The 14,728-nt window shown below is 40.9% G+C and overlaps 1 protein-coding gene across 2 annotated transcripts in view; it reads left to right on the top strand.

Moving 5' to 3' along the window:
• Positions 1-14,178, top strand: part of asb3.S (ankyrin repeat and SOCS box containing 3 S homeolog) — a 57,096-nt gene extending 42,918 nt beyond the window's left edge. For both annotated transcript variants that reach the window (XM_018264391.2, NM_001091933.1), the window contains 3 exon segments: positions 185-436; positions 10,564-10,697; positions 11,286-14,178. In XM_018264391.2, coding sequence (XP_018119880.1) covers positions 185-436; positions 10,564-10,697; positions 11,286-11,503 — 604 coding nt within the window. In that variant the 3' untranslated portion in view covers positions 11,504-14,178.
• Positions 14,179-14,728: the final 550 nt, after the last annotated feature.

Below are 14,728 nucleotides of genomic sequence, written 5' to 3'. Positions count from 1 at the left end.
AAGCTACTGTTCAATTGCAGTGACCTCGTTTTAAGATGTAAATCATAATTATTTGTTCTTGCGCACGTTACTACTAATGACACTGTAATGTGATCTGGCCCTATTTAGGTATATGAAGCCGTTCACATTCTGTGCACATAATTGCCGAGCAGCCTTATAATTCACTGTTTGTTGTTTATTTCAGGCACTTTGACATTGTTCCCGTCCTTCTCAAATACGGCTTCAGACTGTCTAGCGAACACTTAAAGTGTTGTCTGCAAAACAAAACCTTTGATCTGTTCCGCTATTTTCTGAATCAGCGCTGCCCGTTGCCGTCTGGAAAAGAGGTGGATGCACTCGGGCAGTATGTGTGTAACGCACAGCAGGAGTGGGAGGAATGGCTGCCCGATCTGCTGCTGGCAGGATTCCATCCCTTACATTTGTTGGACGTTGTATGGTAAGTGGTTTAAATTGCATCTACACTGCAATATATGTATGTACAGGTATGTGACCTGTTATCCAGAATGCTCAGGACCTGGGGTTTTCCAGATAACAGATCTTTCTGTAATTTGGATCTTCATACCTTAAGGGCAGGGGCACATGGGCAGATTTGGGGAGATTTAGTTGTCTGGCGACTAATCGCCTCTTCTTCTGGGCGACAATCTCCTAGAACTGCCTTCTGCCTGCTAAAATGAAAAATCGCCTGCGGCAATGCACTCGAGACGCTTCGATTTTTGAAGTCGCCCGAAGTTTCCTCGTGAGGCAACTTCGGACAACTTCGATAATCGAAGTGCTGCGAGTGCCATTGTGCTGACATTTTCTCATTATAGCAGGCGGAAGGCAGACCCTTAGCGTCAGGGCACACAGGCAGATTCGGGGAGATTAGTCGCCCTTCTTCTGGGCGACTATTCTCCCCAAACTGCCTCCCCTGCCTTCCGGCCAGCTGCAATGTAGATCGGCGGCTGGATGGCACTCGGATCGATTCATTTTCTGAAGTCGCCCGAAGTTGCCTCACGAGGAAACTTCGGGTGACTTCGGAAAACGAAGGTGCTAAATAAAGGGTAAGGAGATCTTGAAAGAGAAGCGATCATGAAATCAAAAAGCCAAACGTGAAGCCGTGTGACCTATGTAACAATTTGTGTAGCTCAAGGATGTGGTGATCTCTGCTGTATAACCCACCATGTGTGAAACCACAATGTGATTGTGCTATCACAGCACTGCAACCTGTTAATAAGCCTAACCTTGGAAAGTGGCGGGGAGAGTAGTGAACATAATCAAACAAATCCGTTATCTGCAAAATGGTACATAGAAATCTTATTCTTTGTATAGATGTTTCTTCTTTGCATTTTGAATTTATTGTCCCCCTCCAGGGGGAGAGGAGCAATGGGGATTGGCGAAAGGGGAAATTCAAAAAATGATTGTATCTCCTGCGCATCCCCAGTGTTTTTGAACCAATGTGGGTGTGGTTGGGCAGCATGCCGCCTCCCTAAAATCCTGCCGCCCTAGGCCCGGGCCTAGGTGTACTTTCCACAAATCCGGGCCTGAGCAGATTCTCGGCCTGCAGAGAAACATAGGCCGAGATCCGAAGTTTTCTGGCCCATAGGCTACAGCAGTGAAGGAAACAGCTCAGCATGAAGAACAGAAAGGAGAATTAGAGTGAGATTTTGGAATAAATTAACTCTAGATACCACCGAAAGCCCAGCTACAAGGTCTGTCTTCTGGCTTGGTATTTTTAGGGTTATAGCTGAATGTTTGATAGACCAGTGAGTTCCTATAACTGTAATCATATGAACCCTGATCAAAGAAGTTTCTGCAAGAGGCGTTTAACCAAAAAACAATGAAAGTACTGAACTATTGTATGGTATGCAGACGTGTATTTGCCAAAATGGACATCAATCTGTGCAGCCAAATCGTCGGGCAATTAGGAAAATCTAGGGGCTATCTCCTTGTCATATCTTCAAAAGAATAAAAATACATTCTGCCTCAAGAGGCGTGGTAGGTTCTATTTTAGGGGTAAACTTAATTTTCTTGATCATTATTTAAAATCAAGGAATGAATTCAATAGTGTTTACAGATATTGTAGTCTTAATTCCAGTACTCTCTGCTGGGAGGCTTTTACTGGGAATAAAGTGGAGTGTCAGCATGACGGTGGCCTCAGGCACGCTTTTCAATCAGCTATTGGGCTAGAGAACATAAAATCAATGTTTTGATTGGCTGTTACAGTTTTCTGACCTCAATGCAACTGAACATTTGGGATTTGAACTCAATAAAGCAGTTCACAAAAGGAAACCACAGGGATATGCAGCAGCTTATTGAAACATTACAGAAAGCGTCATCCCAGCGCAATCAAAGCAAAAGCACAAATTACTGATTTGCGGGGTGTGAAGATAATTCTCGTCTCTGTGGTTTGTTTTATAAACCACCGAAAACAAATAATGGAGCTGTTCTTTTTTTATTCGTAAAAATGAATCCCATTTACCTGAGCAGATACAGTACATTTCGCAAATGGTTCATGTCTGTTGAATCGTTTTTTCACTTTCATTCACACAGGAAATTCTCTGCTTGTATATTTATGAATAAGTGGAGTCTTGGGGAATCAAAATGTAGAGTTATCCATTTCCAAATAAAGATATTAAGTATAGACCCTATAACTAGTATAAGTAATTGTAGAGCAACTGGACTTGCTGAGTAATCACTACTCATCCGAGACCCTATACTTATAAGCCCTGATCAAAGAAGTTTCTCCAAGAGATATTCAACCAATAAAGTCTGAACATGATATGTGGCCCTGTATTTAAATATTTTCACTTGCCTTGGCAGTATTGTACAAAAAAAAAAAGATGGTGGCACTGAAGATGGTGTCAGAAGCAGTCTCAGCAAAGGCAGAAACATTGTGAGAGCTTTGAACAATTTTTGAAAGTCCACTCAATACAGAATTAACACCAAATTACCACCTGTACCAAAGCTTTGTCTTGACAACTCTGTTTTTGTGCTCGTAGTACCGATAAAGGTCAAAAAACGGCTTAGCCCAGCTGTTGGCATTCCATACTTTTGCGCGCATTCTGGCCATGGAAGATTTTTTTTAACTATGGCCTTCTTACTCAGTGTCAACTAGAGAACATAGCCGCCATTATAATGCAAAGGTGATGGACCAGATGGGAAGCGGAGGAGAGGTTGAGGAGATATGGTGATGTGCAGTTGCGTCAGAACTTGAGAACTTACAACAAGCATGGGGCACAGTCATGAAATTGGCCAAATACAGGCAGAAGTGGAAATCCTTTGCTGCTGCACAAAGCTGGCCATAGATGCAAAGATAAAGTTGTGCGAATTGAAGTTTCGTACCTTTTCGGACCAGTTGTGGTTTGTCCAAACATTTTTATTGGTTGTTTAGTCAATGTTACATAGTTAATTTAAATTGGGTTGAAAAAAGACAAAGTCCATCAAGTTCAACCCCTCCAAATAAAAACCCAGCATCCATACACACACCCCTCCCTACTTTTAATTAAAATTCTATATACCCATACCTATATTAACTATAGAGTTTAGTATCACAATAGCCTTTGATATTATGTCTGTCCAAAAAATCATCCAAGCCATTCTTAAAGGCATTAACTGAATCAGCCATCACAACATCACCCGGCAGTGCATTCCACAACCTCACTGTCCTGACTGTGAAGAACCCTCTACGTTGCTTCAAATGAAAGTTCTTTTCTTCTCGTCTAAAGGGGTGGCCTCTGGTACGATGATCCACTTTATGGGTAAAAAGGTCCCCTGCCATTTGTCTATAATGTCCTCTAATGTACTTGTAAAGTGTAATCATGTCCCCTCGCAAGCGCCTTTTTTCCAGAGAAAACAACCCCAACCTTGACAGTCTACCCTCATAATTTAAGTCTTCCGTCCCTCTAACCAATTTAGTTGCACGTCTCTGCACTCTCTCCAGCTCATTTATATCCCTCTTAAGGACTGGTGTCCAAAACTGAACTGCATACTCCAGATGAGGCCTTACCAGGGACCTATAAAGAGGCATAATTATGTTTTCATCCCTTGAGTTAATGCCCTTTTTTATGCAAGACAGAACTTTATTTGCTTTAGTAGCCACAGAATGACACTGCCCAGAATTAGACAACGTGTTATCTACAAAGACCCCTAGATCCTTTTCATTTAAGGAAACTCCCAACACATTGCCATTTAGTGTATAACTTGCATTTATATTATTTTTGCCAAAGTGCATAACCTTGCATTTATCAACATTGAACCTCATTTTCCAGTTTGCTGCCCAGTTTTCCAGTTTAGACAGATCACTTTGCAAAGTGGCAGCATCCTGCATGGAACGTATAGTTCTGCACAATTTAGTATTATCTGCAAAAATAGAAACAGTACTTTCAATGCCCACCTCCAGGTCATTAATAAACAAGTTGAAAAGCAAGGGACCTAGTACAGAGCCCTGTGGTACTCCACTAACAACACTGGTCCAATTAGAAAATGTACCATTTACCACCACTCTTTGTAGTCTATCTTTTAGCCAGTTCTCTATCCAGGTACAAATACTATGTTCCAGGCCAACATTCCTTAATTTAACCAGTAACCTTTTGTGTGGCACTGTATCAAATGCTTTAGCAAAGTCTAAGTAAATCACATCCACTGCCATCCCAGAATCGAGGTCTCTACTTACATTCTCGTAAAAAGAAATTAAATTAGTCTGGCAAGATCTATTACGCATAAAACCATGCTGGCACAAACTCATAGTATTATGATTTGCTATGAAGTCCAGTATCTTATCCTTTATTAACCCTTCGAAAAGCTTTCCTAATACTGACGTCAGACTAACTGGCCTATAGTTTTGAGGCTGAGAACGGGATCCTTTTTTGAATAGAGGCACCACATTAGCAATTCGCCAGTCTCTCGGCACAATGCCAGATCTCAATGAATCCTGAAAAATTAAGTAAAGAGGTTTGGCAATCACAGAGCTAAGCTCGCTAATTACCCTGGGATGAATACCATCTGGCCCTGGACCTTTGTTAATCTTAACCTGTTCAAGTCTCTTTTGAATGTGACAAGTTAAAAGAATTCTCTCAGCTAACGATCATATCTCTGCATGTATTGCCTATCTGACCATATCAATGGTGACACACTGCTATTTGTCTGACATAACTTTTATACAATTGCTATCACAGCCAGAACATTGTCCGATTTGTTCTTTTACTACTTTCTCTCATCTGAATGGTAAGTGGCAGGTCGGAAGATTGCAACGTCTGTTTATTTGTCGGATTCAAGGGTAAAATCTGCCGTCTAAGGCCAGCTTTAGAAGCCATAGGGCAGAATAAACCATGAGCAAGGTGTCGCTACAGGTTTGCGATATTAGCGTTTATTTCACTTTGGACAAGTCCTTTTGTCTATTGATGCAACCTGCTAATGGAATCCCGCAATTACAGCCAGCTCGAGGCTCGTGGCAATTCAAGGTTCCCATACACTTCAATGTGCACTTGCTTGTAATTCAGCAGAGAAGGCTAAAGGGGAGCATTGGAACTCACCAAAACTGATGCATGTATTTGTGCAAGTACCTCCAAATTGTGCTTAGTTTTGTGTCCATTTGGGCGCTTTGCACATTGCACTTTTTATCATCAATGAGATTTCAGATTACTTGTAATGAATACTAGCCATGCCTGGAGTAGATGAGCAACTCTTTGCAAGAACTCTTTTCCGGGCCAGACCTGCTCCCTGGACTCCTTCTCCTCGCCTCCCTCCCTGAACCCAGGTGTGGGTGGAAAGAGGGGCAAGGGGAGAGAAGACTTTGCGGCTGGGGGGCCCTGATGAGGGATGGTGTGGGGCCCTAAGGCTGCAAGCCTGTTGGACCCTGGGCCCCCCACTCAGACGCTGCTCCCACTCACCCCACTCCCTCCACTGTCATCAAAGAAGGAGCAGTACAGGCACAGGTCTATACATTTGGGACTTGTCAGGTGTGGTTAGGTTACTGTGGGTTACAGTTGAAAAATATTCAACCAACACCTCACTATTCCTTTCTGGCAAACAGCATCCCATTAGACAACAACACTTTGCCGTGAAACGAAATAATGAAGTAACAAATGTTAAAAAGTTTAAAATAATTAAAAAAAATATATAATGCCATTCTTTTCTTGGTTTTTGTGGCTTGTGCAGAAGGAACGCACTGCATCCTGAGATTCAGATGTAGAATTTTGTTCATGTGTTGTAAACAGGGTTTTTGTGTCTAACACTATAAGAAAAATGTCATTTAGTGACCGTGATGCATGAATCTTTCATTCCACGCGGCAGATATTTGGCTTCCAAACAGATCAGAATTCCACCAGTGAATGACAACATATATTGTAAGCTTAATTGGCAAACACTTCTTGTTCCATTGGAAACTATTTTAATTAGTTTTATGGGCTTTTTCCACCCACTTGCAATCATTTTCTATATCATGCCTGTCTCAAGCCTTTTCAGAATATCTCATTTTTAGAGTGTATCGTGGCAGGCAATTATTTTACCAAGTGAGCTTAACTTCACAAAGTCTTTTTGTGTGTACTTTCCAGCACACTTCAAAATAATGAACAATCAATGGCATATGCCGTTAGTACAGCAGGCTGAACAAGTGCCATTTTTGTCATTGTGTTGGGTAATAACATTTTAAGAAAAAAAAAACTGGTTATATGCAGAATGGTTTTAAAGGAGAAGGAAAGGTTAAAACTAAGTAAGCCTTACCAGAAAGGTCCACCTAAATATACCAGTAAACCCTCAAAGTAATGCTGCTCCAGAGAGTCCTCTGTCAAAATAAACACCGCATTTCTTTCCTTCTTTTATGTACACATGGGCTTCTGTATCAGACTTCCTGCCTTCAGCTTAAACCTTGCCCCTGGCGTGATCATGCTCAGTTTGCTCCTCTTCCCCTCCCCCTCCCTTCTTTGCTGTAATCTGAGCCCAGAGCTATAAGTGAGCAGGGAGAGACTCAGGCAGGAAGTGATGTCACACCAAGCTAATACTGCAGCTGCTATCCTAACCAGAGCACTTCTAGAGCTTTTTACTCAGGTATGGTAAAACATTCTACAGAATAAATATAGCATTCTATCTTGCACTATTGCAGCTAATCTATTGGCAATGAAATGCCTCCATAGCTTTCCTTCTCCTTTAATATATTGTTGAAACCTTTGATTATACTGTAAATACACCTTTTGTATGACAGAAATATCTATACAGGAATGGGACCTATAATCTAGAATGCTCCGGGCCTGGGTTATTCTGTATAATGGATCTTTCTATAATTTGGAATCATGTAAACATTAAATAAACCCAATAGGCTGTTTTTGTTTTTAATAAGGATGAATTATAAATTATTTGGGATCAAGTACAACCTACTGTTTTATTATTACAGGTATTGGACCTTTTATCCTGAATGCTTGGGATCTGGGGCATTCTGGATAATGGATCTTTTTGTCATTTGGATCTTCATACCTTAAGTCTACAAAAAAATCATGTAAATATTAAATAAACCCAATAGGCTGGTTTTGCTTCCAATAAGGATTAATTATATATTAGTTGGGATCAAGTACAAGCTACTGTTATATTATTACAGAAAAAAAGGAATTTGGATTATTTGAATAAAATGGAGTCTATGGGAGACTGCCAACCCGTAATTCTGAGCTTTCTGGATACTGGGTTTCCGGATAACGGATCACATACCTGTATTATATTACACTCATTCTAATGTTCACCAGTAGGCACTTTGTCTGGTTTGGCGGACCTAGAATCCAGACCGAAACATTGACAAACTAAATGTTTTTTTGATACTAAGAAGGCCTGGTGTGGTGTTGTTTGTTTTTGCTGAACTACTTTTCAAACTGCGCCCGGACTTTTGTCTGAAGATGCACTATTTAACTTTTTGAGGTGTGCAGGTATAACATCAAAGTTATGGTGCACCCCATCAGTGCTTGGTCTAAGGTTGAGGGTGCCCAAGGCAAGCTCCCCCTTGCATTCGCCTACTTATCTCCTTGGCGCAACTCTTTGTCTGTGCCCACAACTCCTGGTGTGGGTGCTAGTTCCTGGACCTTCAGATGACCCAAAACTAGGGAAAGGCAGGGAGTAGAGGTATCTGCCAAGAACCCCACCACCATGCCCATGTAATGCATTGGCCCTGGTACTACAATGTAAGTGATCTTAAGTAAACCAAAAAAAAAATAGGGTTATCCTGGCCCCTTCAACTCCTGAGGCGACTTGCTGCTGCCGCAACCCTGTCCCCCCCCCCCGAGCACACTTTTATGGAGCTGGAGGGGATTTGTCTCTTAGTTACCAGGAATGACATTTTTGCTGCACCTGGTAACCATCATGGGGCACTGCCGACTAATGTAAGTTTCTCAACTCGTCTCATTGGTGCAGCGCCCATGACTCCTGCTAGTTAACAAATGGTAAAGAGTCAAAGGAGGTTTACTCAGTGTTTCAGTCCCTCAGGGAAATCCTGAGGGACTGAATAAACCTTTTTTTGAACATATTTTGTTCTCTGCATAAAAAACCATTTGCTTACCATTACAAAAGCTTATCTTCCCACAGCGGCTGGAAAAAAAAAATCAATGTTTTTGATTATAGTCTCCAGACATACAGGGCAATGCATCATCATCTGAAGCCAAGTCTCACAATGAGATCAAAAAAATCTTCCAAATCTGCACAGCATTTCTGAAGATCAAAACATTCAATGTTATGAAATAATCAGACTATTAACCAGTTCTATGTTTGGTCCAGGACACAATCCCAGTAGCAGGTTATATGAGGACAGTCCTCAACCGCCAATATATGCATTAACTAATGATTTCATTCAAATGAACATTGGGCCATATATCTGTGGGGTGGTTGCACTGGCACAACTGGAGGGTTTATCAAAGCTCCATAGGCCAAGTGAATAGGGGCTGTGGGATGGAAGTGCATTTAAAATGTTACTCTATTATACATACATGGAGTTCATACATTATGTACCAAGATTTAGTTATTTTTATTGTGGACTCGCCTTGTCCAGTCCAGTTGACTATGACAAGATGCTTTGTCGGTGAGATAATAAGGAAAATGGCAGTGGTGAGCTGTAGGGTGTTGTGTTCCTAGGTAGTTACACTGTATGTGTGTTCAATGAAGAATAGAACCTAAAATGTGATAGTAGCCATTTAAAAACAATGGAGTGGGGGCTGAATTTGCATTCCAAACCCCTAAATAATAAAGTGAGGGGCAAGACATCTTAAACTAAATTTTCCTAAATGTTTCCAGTGCCATACACCAGTGCAAACTGCATTTCTGCCTCGGAGAATCTCTAGGAGACAAAAACCTTGAGCTGTACCAGTATATAATGTTATGCTGGAACCTGGTAGTGGGTCGAGCACTGACACTGTTCCTTAAATTACCTACGTAAGGTGCCATTAAATGTGAATTTACAGGACAATCCAGATATCAAATTGAATGTGTATGTGTACTACCAATGTAAAGTTTTACTATGGGTATGAGAATATTTTATCCTGAAATCTGTTTCTCCAAATCATGGCAGTGCCATTTCCTAACTGTTAAACATTAATTTTGGAAATATTTGTTTTTTTTGCAAATATTCTATCATCTATCTCTTTCTTTTATCTATGTATCTATCCATCATCTATCTATCATCTGTAATCTCTCGATCATCTATCTATCTATCTTTCTGTCTATCTGTCATCTCTCTTCATTCTATCGTAATCTTGGCTTCTTGACACTCTCTCAATCTCTGGCTCTACAGCCCCGTGGCTCTCTCTCAATCTCAGGCTTCACTGTTCCTTGACCCTATCTCGATCTCTCGCTCCACCTCCCCTTGGCACTCTCTCAATTTCAGGCTTTTCGGCCCCTTGACTCTCTCTCAATCTCAGGCTCTGCAGATCGTTTGTGTCTCTTTAAGTCTCAGGCTCCACATGCCCATTGACTTTCACACACAAGGAGGAGCGAGACCAGCCAGGTCTTAAGATCATTATATGACTTATGTTTCCAGCCAAGATTTATCATCAACCCTGAACAGAGGCTAAAATACTTTTGGGGGAAACTTGAATCTGCCTAAGCAATGATTATTGTGCCCCATCAGACATGTACATCTTGCGCACAGGCCTCACCCTAGACCCCATCCACACCACATTAAAAAAAGCCACACAAGCATGTGTGCTAAAACATGGACGCTAAAAATCCATTGAGCCACCATTTTGTGATGGGCTGTACGCTTCCTGTCATATGACAGGAAATAATGTAACCCTAACTGTAACAGGAAGAAGTGTGGGAGTAAAAGACAGAGCTCTTTCATTGGCTGATGTGACCTAGCATGTATGTGTGCCCTTGGTTTGTGTGTGAGCACAGTGAAAGGAGCCAGGGGGCGGTCCTTAGTACTTAAAATGGCAATTTCTATTTTGGATTATCCAGTGGCAAATACTACTAGAAAAGCATATTTTTTGACAATATGTGAGGTAACCAACGACTGAGTGGTGTTCGCTTATAACTGTTTTTATTCTGCATAACCCAGTACTGTCAGGTGCAATTAAGTACACTTTTATACTTCAACCTGGTTTTCAATCTATTGTTTAGGATTCGTTCTGTAAATGACGACTTCCTGAATTTCACCCTGGAGTTCACTGATTGGAAGAGGCTTCCTGGACACGTGGAGCAGTACCTATCTGTTCAGAGAAAGGCTTCAGCTCGGACCCAACTTAAACCGTTTGGTAAGTGAAATAGTGCTGGTGGCGACTTTGTGGGCATACAGGAATGAGATCTGTTATCTGGAAACCTGTTATCCTGAAACATTTGAATAAGAGACTGGAATATGAACAGGATAGACCTGGATAGAAAGATGAGTACAAAGTATCAATAATAATACATTTGTAGTTTTTACAGAGCATTTGTTTTTCGATGGGGTCAGTGACCCTCATTTGTAAGCAGGAAGGAGTCAGAAGAAAAAGGCAAATAATTAAAAAAGCTGTAAATAAAAATGATGAAGACCAATTGAAAAGTTGCTTATACTTGGCCATTTTATAACATACTAAACATTAACTCAAAGGTGAACCACCCCTTTAAGGTTTATTTCATGTTTACATGATTTTCTAGTAGACTTAAGATATGACGATCCAAATAATGGAAAGATCCATTATCTGGAAAGCCCCCAGGTCCCAAGCATTCTGGATAACAGGTTCCATATCTGTAGTCAGAACCATAAGCCTTGTTTACTACCGCAAGTGCAGTTGTGCAAGAATCACAAAGTGATGATTACAAGTTCTCTGCCTAACATTATTTTTCCATTCTTTCTACCCAAGAAACCATTCCAGCGCTGATGCACCTCTGTCGGCTCCAGATACGTTCTTTGTTGACGACTGAGCGTTTGCGATCCGCTGAATTTATATGCACGTTGCCACTTCCTGTGTGTCTCCAGGACTTCCTCCATTATTCTGACGTGCTGCGAAAATATGCCATTACCCGGATGCCTAATTCCAGTGGCAGTATAACGAGGACCACTGGTCAGTCAAGTGATTGACTATGATCTACATTGTACGACCAAAACATAAAACTGTGTCTCGGGCTGCTGAGAGTATTCTAGAAAATTGCCCATGACCTCTAATTTATTGTCCTTTCTTTACCTAAAGGTTTTGAGACAAAAGTATCCCACAACCAATGGCAATGTGAGCAAAAAGGACTTTTTGATGCTTATTATGTAAATCATTATTTTGCCTTACATGTTACTGTATATCTCTGTGCCAGTATAAATTAAAACAAAGTATTTCTGTGTGTAAGATTCTTTGGTTAAAAGTCCATTTTGGAGAGCCCATTAAGTATTCTACAAGCCTAGCATTTCAGGCCAGCCTGCACATCACTACTGGAGACCCAAGGTCCCAATGGTGAACCCGGCGGCCAGGGCCCTGCCAGCACTGACCATCTTCTCTCTCGCTGCCATTAATGCCTTCCACCGACTGTGCACTTGCTTGCTGCACACACCCAGAGCAGTGGGGGTCTACCAGGACTTCTCCTGGTGGACCAGTTGACTTCCAGTGGAGTTGTTCTCCAACATTTGTTGTCTTTTCCTGCCCCATGCAGCACTGTAAATTCAGTTTTGTTTTGTTTTTTCTCTCTTATTAGGCGTGTCTCTAATTTTACTGTTCCAAAGCAGTAAGATTTCTGAGGCAGTTTCATATATTGGTTTCTTGGACTTATGGAGAAACAAAAACACTTGGCTAGTATAAATCAAGGGATATATGTTTAACTCATTAACCAGAAATAATGAGTGGTGACTTAAATGTTCTATACTGTACGTTGTGCCATTAGTGCAATTTAGAGAGTCACGATGCAAGCTATATTCAATCAATCCAAAGTGGAAAGGGGCAATAATAGAGGAGAATATAACCCAACTGAAAGGAAAAGAACATTATGAGCCAAGTGACTGTGACTATACAGTTCTTATGAATATTTTTTAAATATATCCTTGTACAACATCTCCAATTAGGAAATGGAAGCAGCTGTCTGTATCGTATTGTGGCTGTCAATTTCAACCACTTTCTAGGTCTCCTCCACCTGCAGTGGATAGGTACATAGTCCATCAAGTTCAATATGCAAGAAAGAATTCTCTTATTTGAGAGTGTTGCCACTACAACATCCAGATTCCTTTTTTTTCTCTCAATAAACTGGGCTCATAAGTCCCTTGCAAAGGCATTCCAAGAAAAGTCAATTTGGGGAAAAGTTTTTCCATCCTTGCCCCATTTACAAAAGTAGTATTTTTATTAAAAAGGCCAGTTCTGTATACAAACGCCTAATAGCATTTTCTAATTGCCATCTGTCAATTTTATCTTTCTCTGTGCTACAGATCCATTAATGCGGAATCAGATCTGTACATGGATGTTATGTAACCGGAATATTATATATGATAGTTTTTATCAAGCAAGCAGTTAGTACAGGCTTGTGCCTGCCCTCTGCACTTATGGTGACCCAGGGTCAGGATGTGCCAACAGGGAGAAAAACATGGGTTCCTTTCCAGGACTGGGTGGTTATCTGCAGTGGCCACAAATGAGGTCTACTGTGGGGTTGGGTGGGGCAATGGGGCCCATGGCTGGGTTGGTGGGCCCTTGAGGTGTTTGTTGTCAGTGGGCCCTGGACATCCCAGTCCAACATTGTGGTGGCCTAACCAAAGACCTCTTTAAATTCTTAGCAATTTCACTGGGGCATGTAGCACCTGCTATGCCAGGCCATACAAGTTTTATTTGTTAGAAATGTGTGGAATTCCATGGGAACCATAGCAACACAACATAATCGCTATTAATAAAGCCACATTTACTGTAGATACCTGACCTGAATACTCCTTTTTCTTCTGCACAAACCTTCTGTAAACCCAACGTTCACATGTTGCTCTTGACTTCACATTCATGTCAAAAATGAATGATTCTATTTCCTAACATAAAACACCTCTTAAATCTTAATTCATTCCTTCATCGACACATCTCTTAATTGCCATTTTGCTCAAGATTTAAAGATTCCGCTCAATCGAGAATTTTGCTATGTATTTTCTTTTCAGTGCAGGCACGGATGAGAACTAAGAAGGTGGAGGGTGTTGAGCAGATGACATTTAGAGGAACGATAGTTAATGAGGGAGTCAAGGTACAGTTTGTAGGGGAAGGTAATGAAAAATAAAGCTATTGGTTTTATATTAGGGTCTAAAATGAACTCTGAGGCAGCGTAGGGAGAAATGGAAATTGTGGGAGGATTTATGAGAGAAGTGTCTGGCAGATGTATTTATGGAGGATTGTAAAGGGCAGTATCTAATTGCAGCAGATCGATAGGAAGGGAATTGCTGGAAGGCTTGAAATTTTGAAATGATAGAGATTCTCTTTTTTTTCCTGGTAGATTTTTTTAGGGATAGTGTAAGTTGTCACACAAACTAATTTCTCAAACAGAGTGTTAGTATAAATAATTGAAATCAAAACTTCATGACAGTAAAGGGGTGACAGACAGACAATGGGAAGTCATTTCAGAAAATAACATTTTGTCCAATATAAGCATTATATTTTCTTTCTTTAAATGAAAAATATTTTTTACACATTCGAGTTATATTTTCGGAAAAATTGAATGTCTGGTATTTATTAAAGGGCTTGTTCACCTTCAAACACTTGTTTCAGTTCAGTTGGTTTCAGACAGATCACCAGAAATAAAGACTTTTTCTAATCACTTTCTATTTGTGACTGTTTTTGTAATATTGAAGTGTAAAGTTTTATTTTTTATATCTAAAGCAGCTCCGGGGGGGGGGGTCACCGACTCTTTAACTGTTTTAAATTGATAGATTTAGTATCAACCCACAATTTGACTCTCGTGTTCCAGCTACCCGACCCGCAATAGGCCAACTAATCTTCCGACCCGGGGGACACGCAAAACTGGAAGTGACGTCGCATTTGACTGGAAGTGACGTCACTCCGGTGCCAAATCTTTGCAACAAAAATGTAAAACTGGAAGAACCACAAGGGTGGGTTTAAGGGATCACCTGACCACTATACGTGTACCTGATCCGGTGCGGGACTCTACCCAGTGTTTCATTAAAGGCAGCTGATCGAATTCATACAATAATTACTAATATTCCACAGATACTGCTGAGAAATGGATCAACTAATCTTATCAAATAAATGTAGCAAATTGTAACAGTTGAGAATATGCTCCTGGATCACTGATCACACGAACATTAAACTTTAAGCTGGGGATATACCGAATCCACTATTTTGGATTC

This window comes from Xenopus laevis, chromosome 5S (assembly GCF_017654675.1).
Source record: "Xenopus laevis strain J_2021 chromosome 5S, Xenopus_laevis_v10.1, whole genome shotgun sequence".
In the NCBI taxonomy this organism is placed as follows: Eukaryota; Metazoa; Chordata; class Amphibia; order Anura; family Pipidae; genus Xenopus; species Xenopus laevis.
The sequence above is the reverse complement of the archived record's forward strand: the minus strand, read 5'-3'. Positions and strand labels throughout refer to the sequence as shown.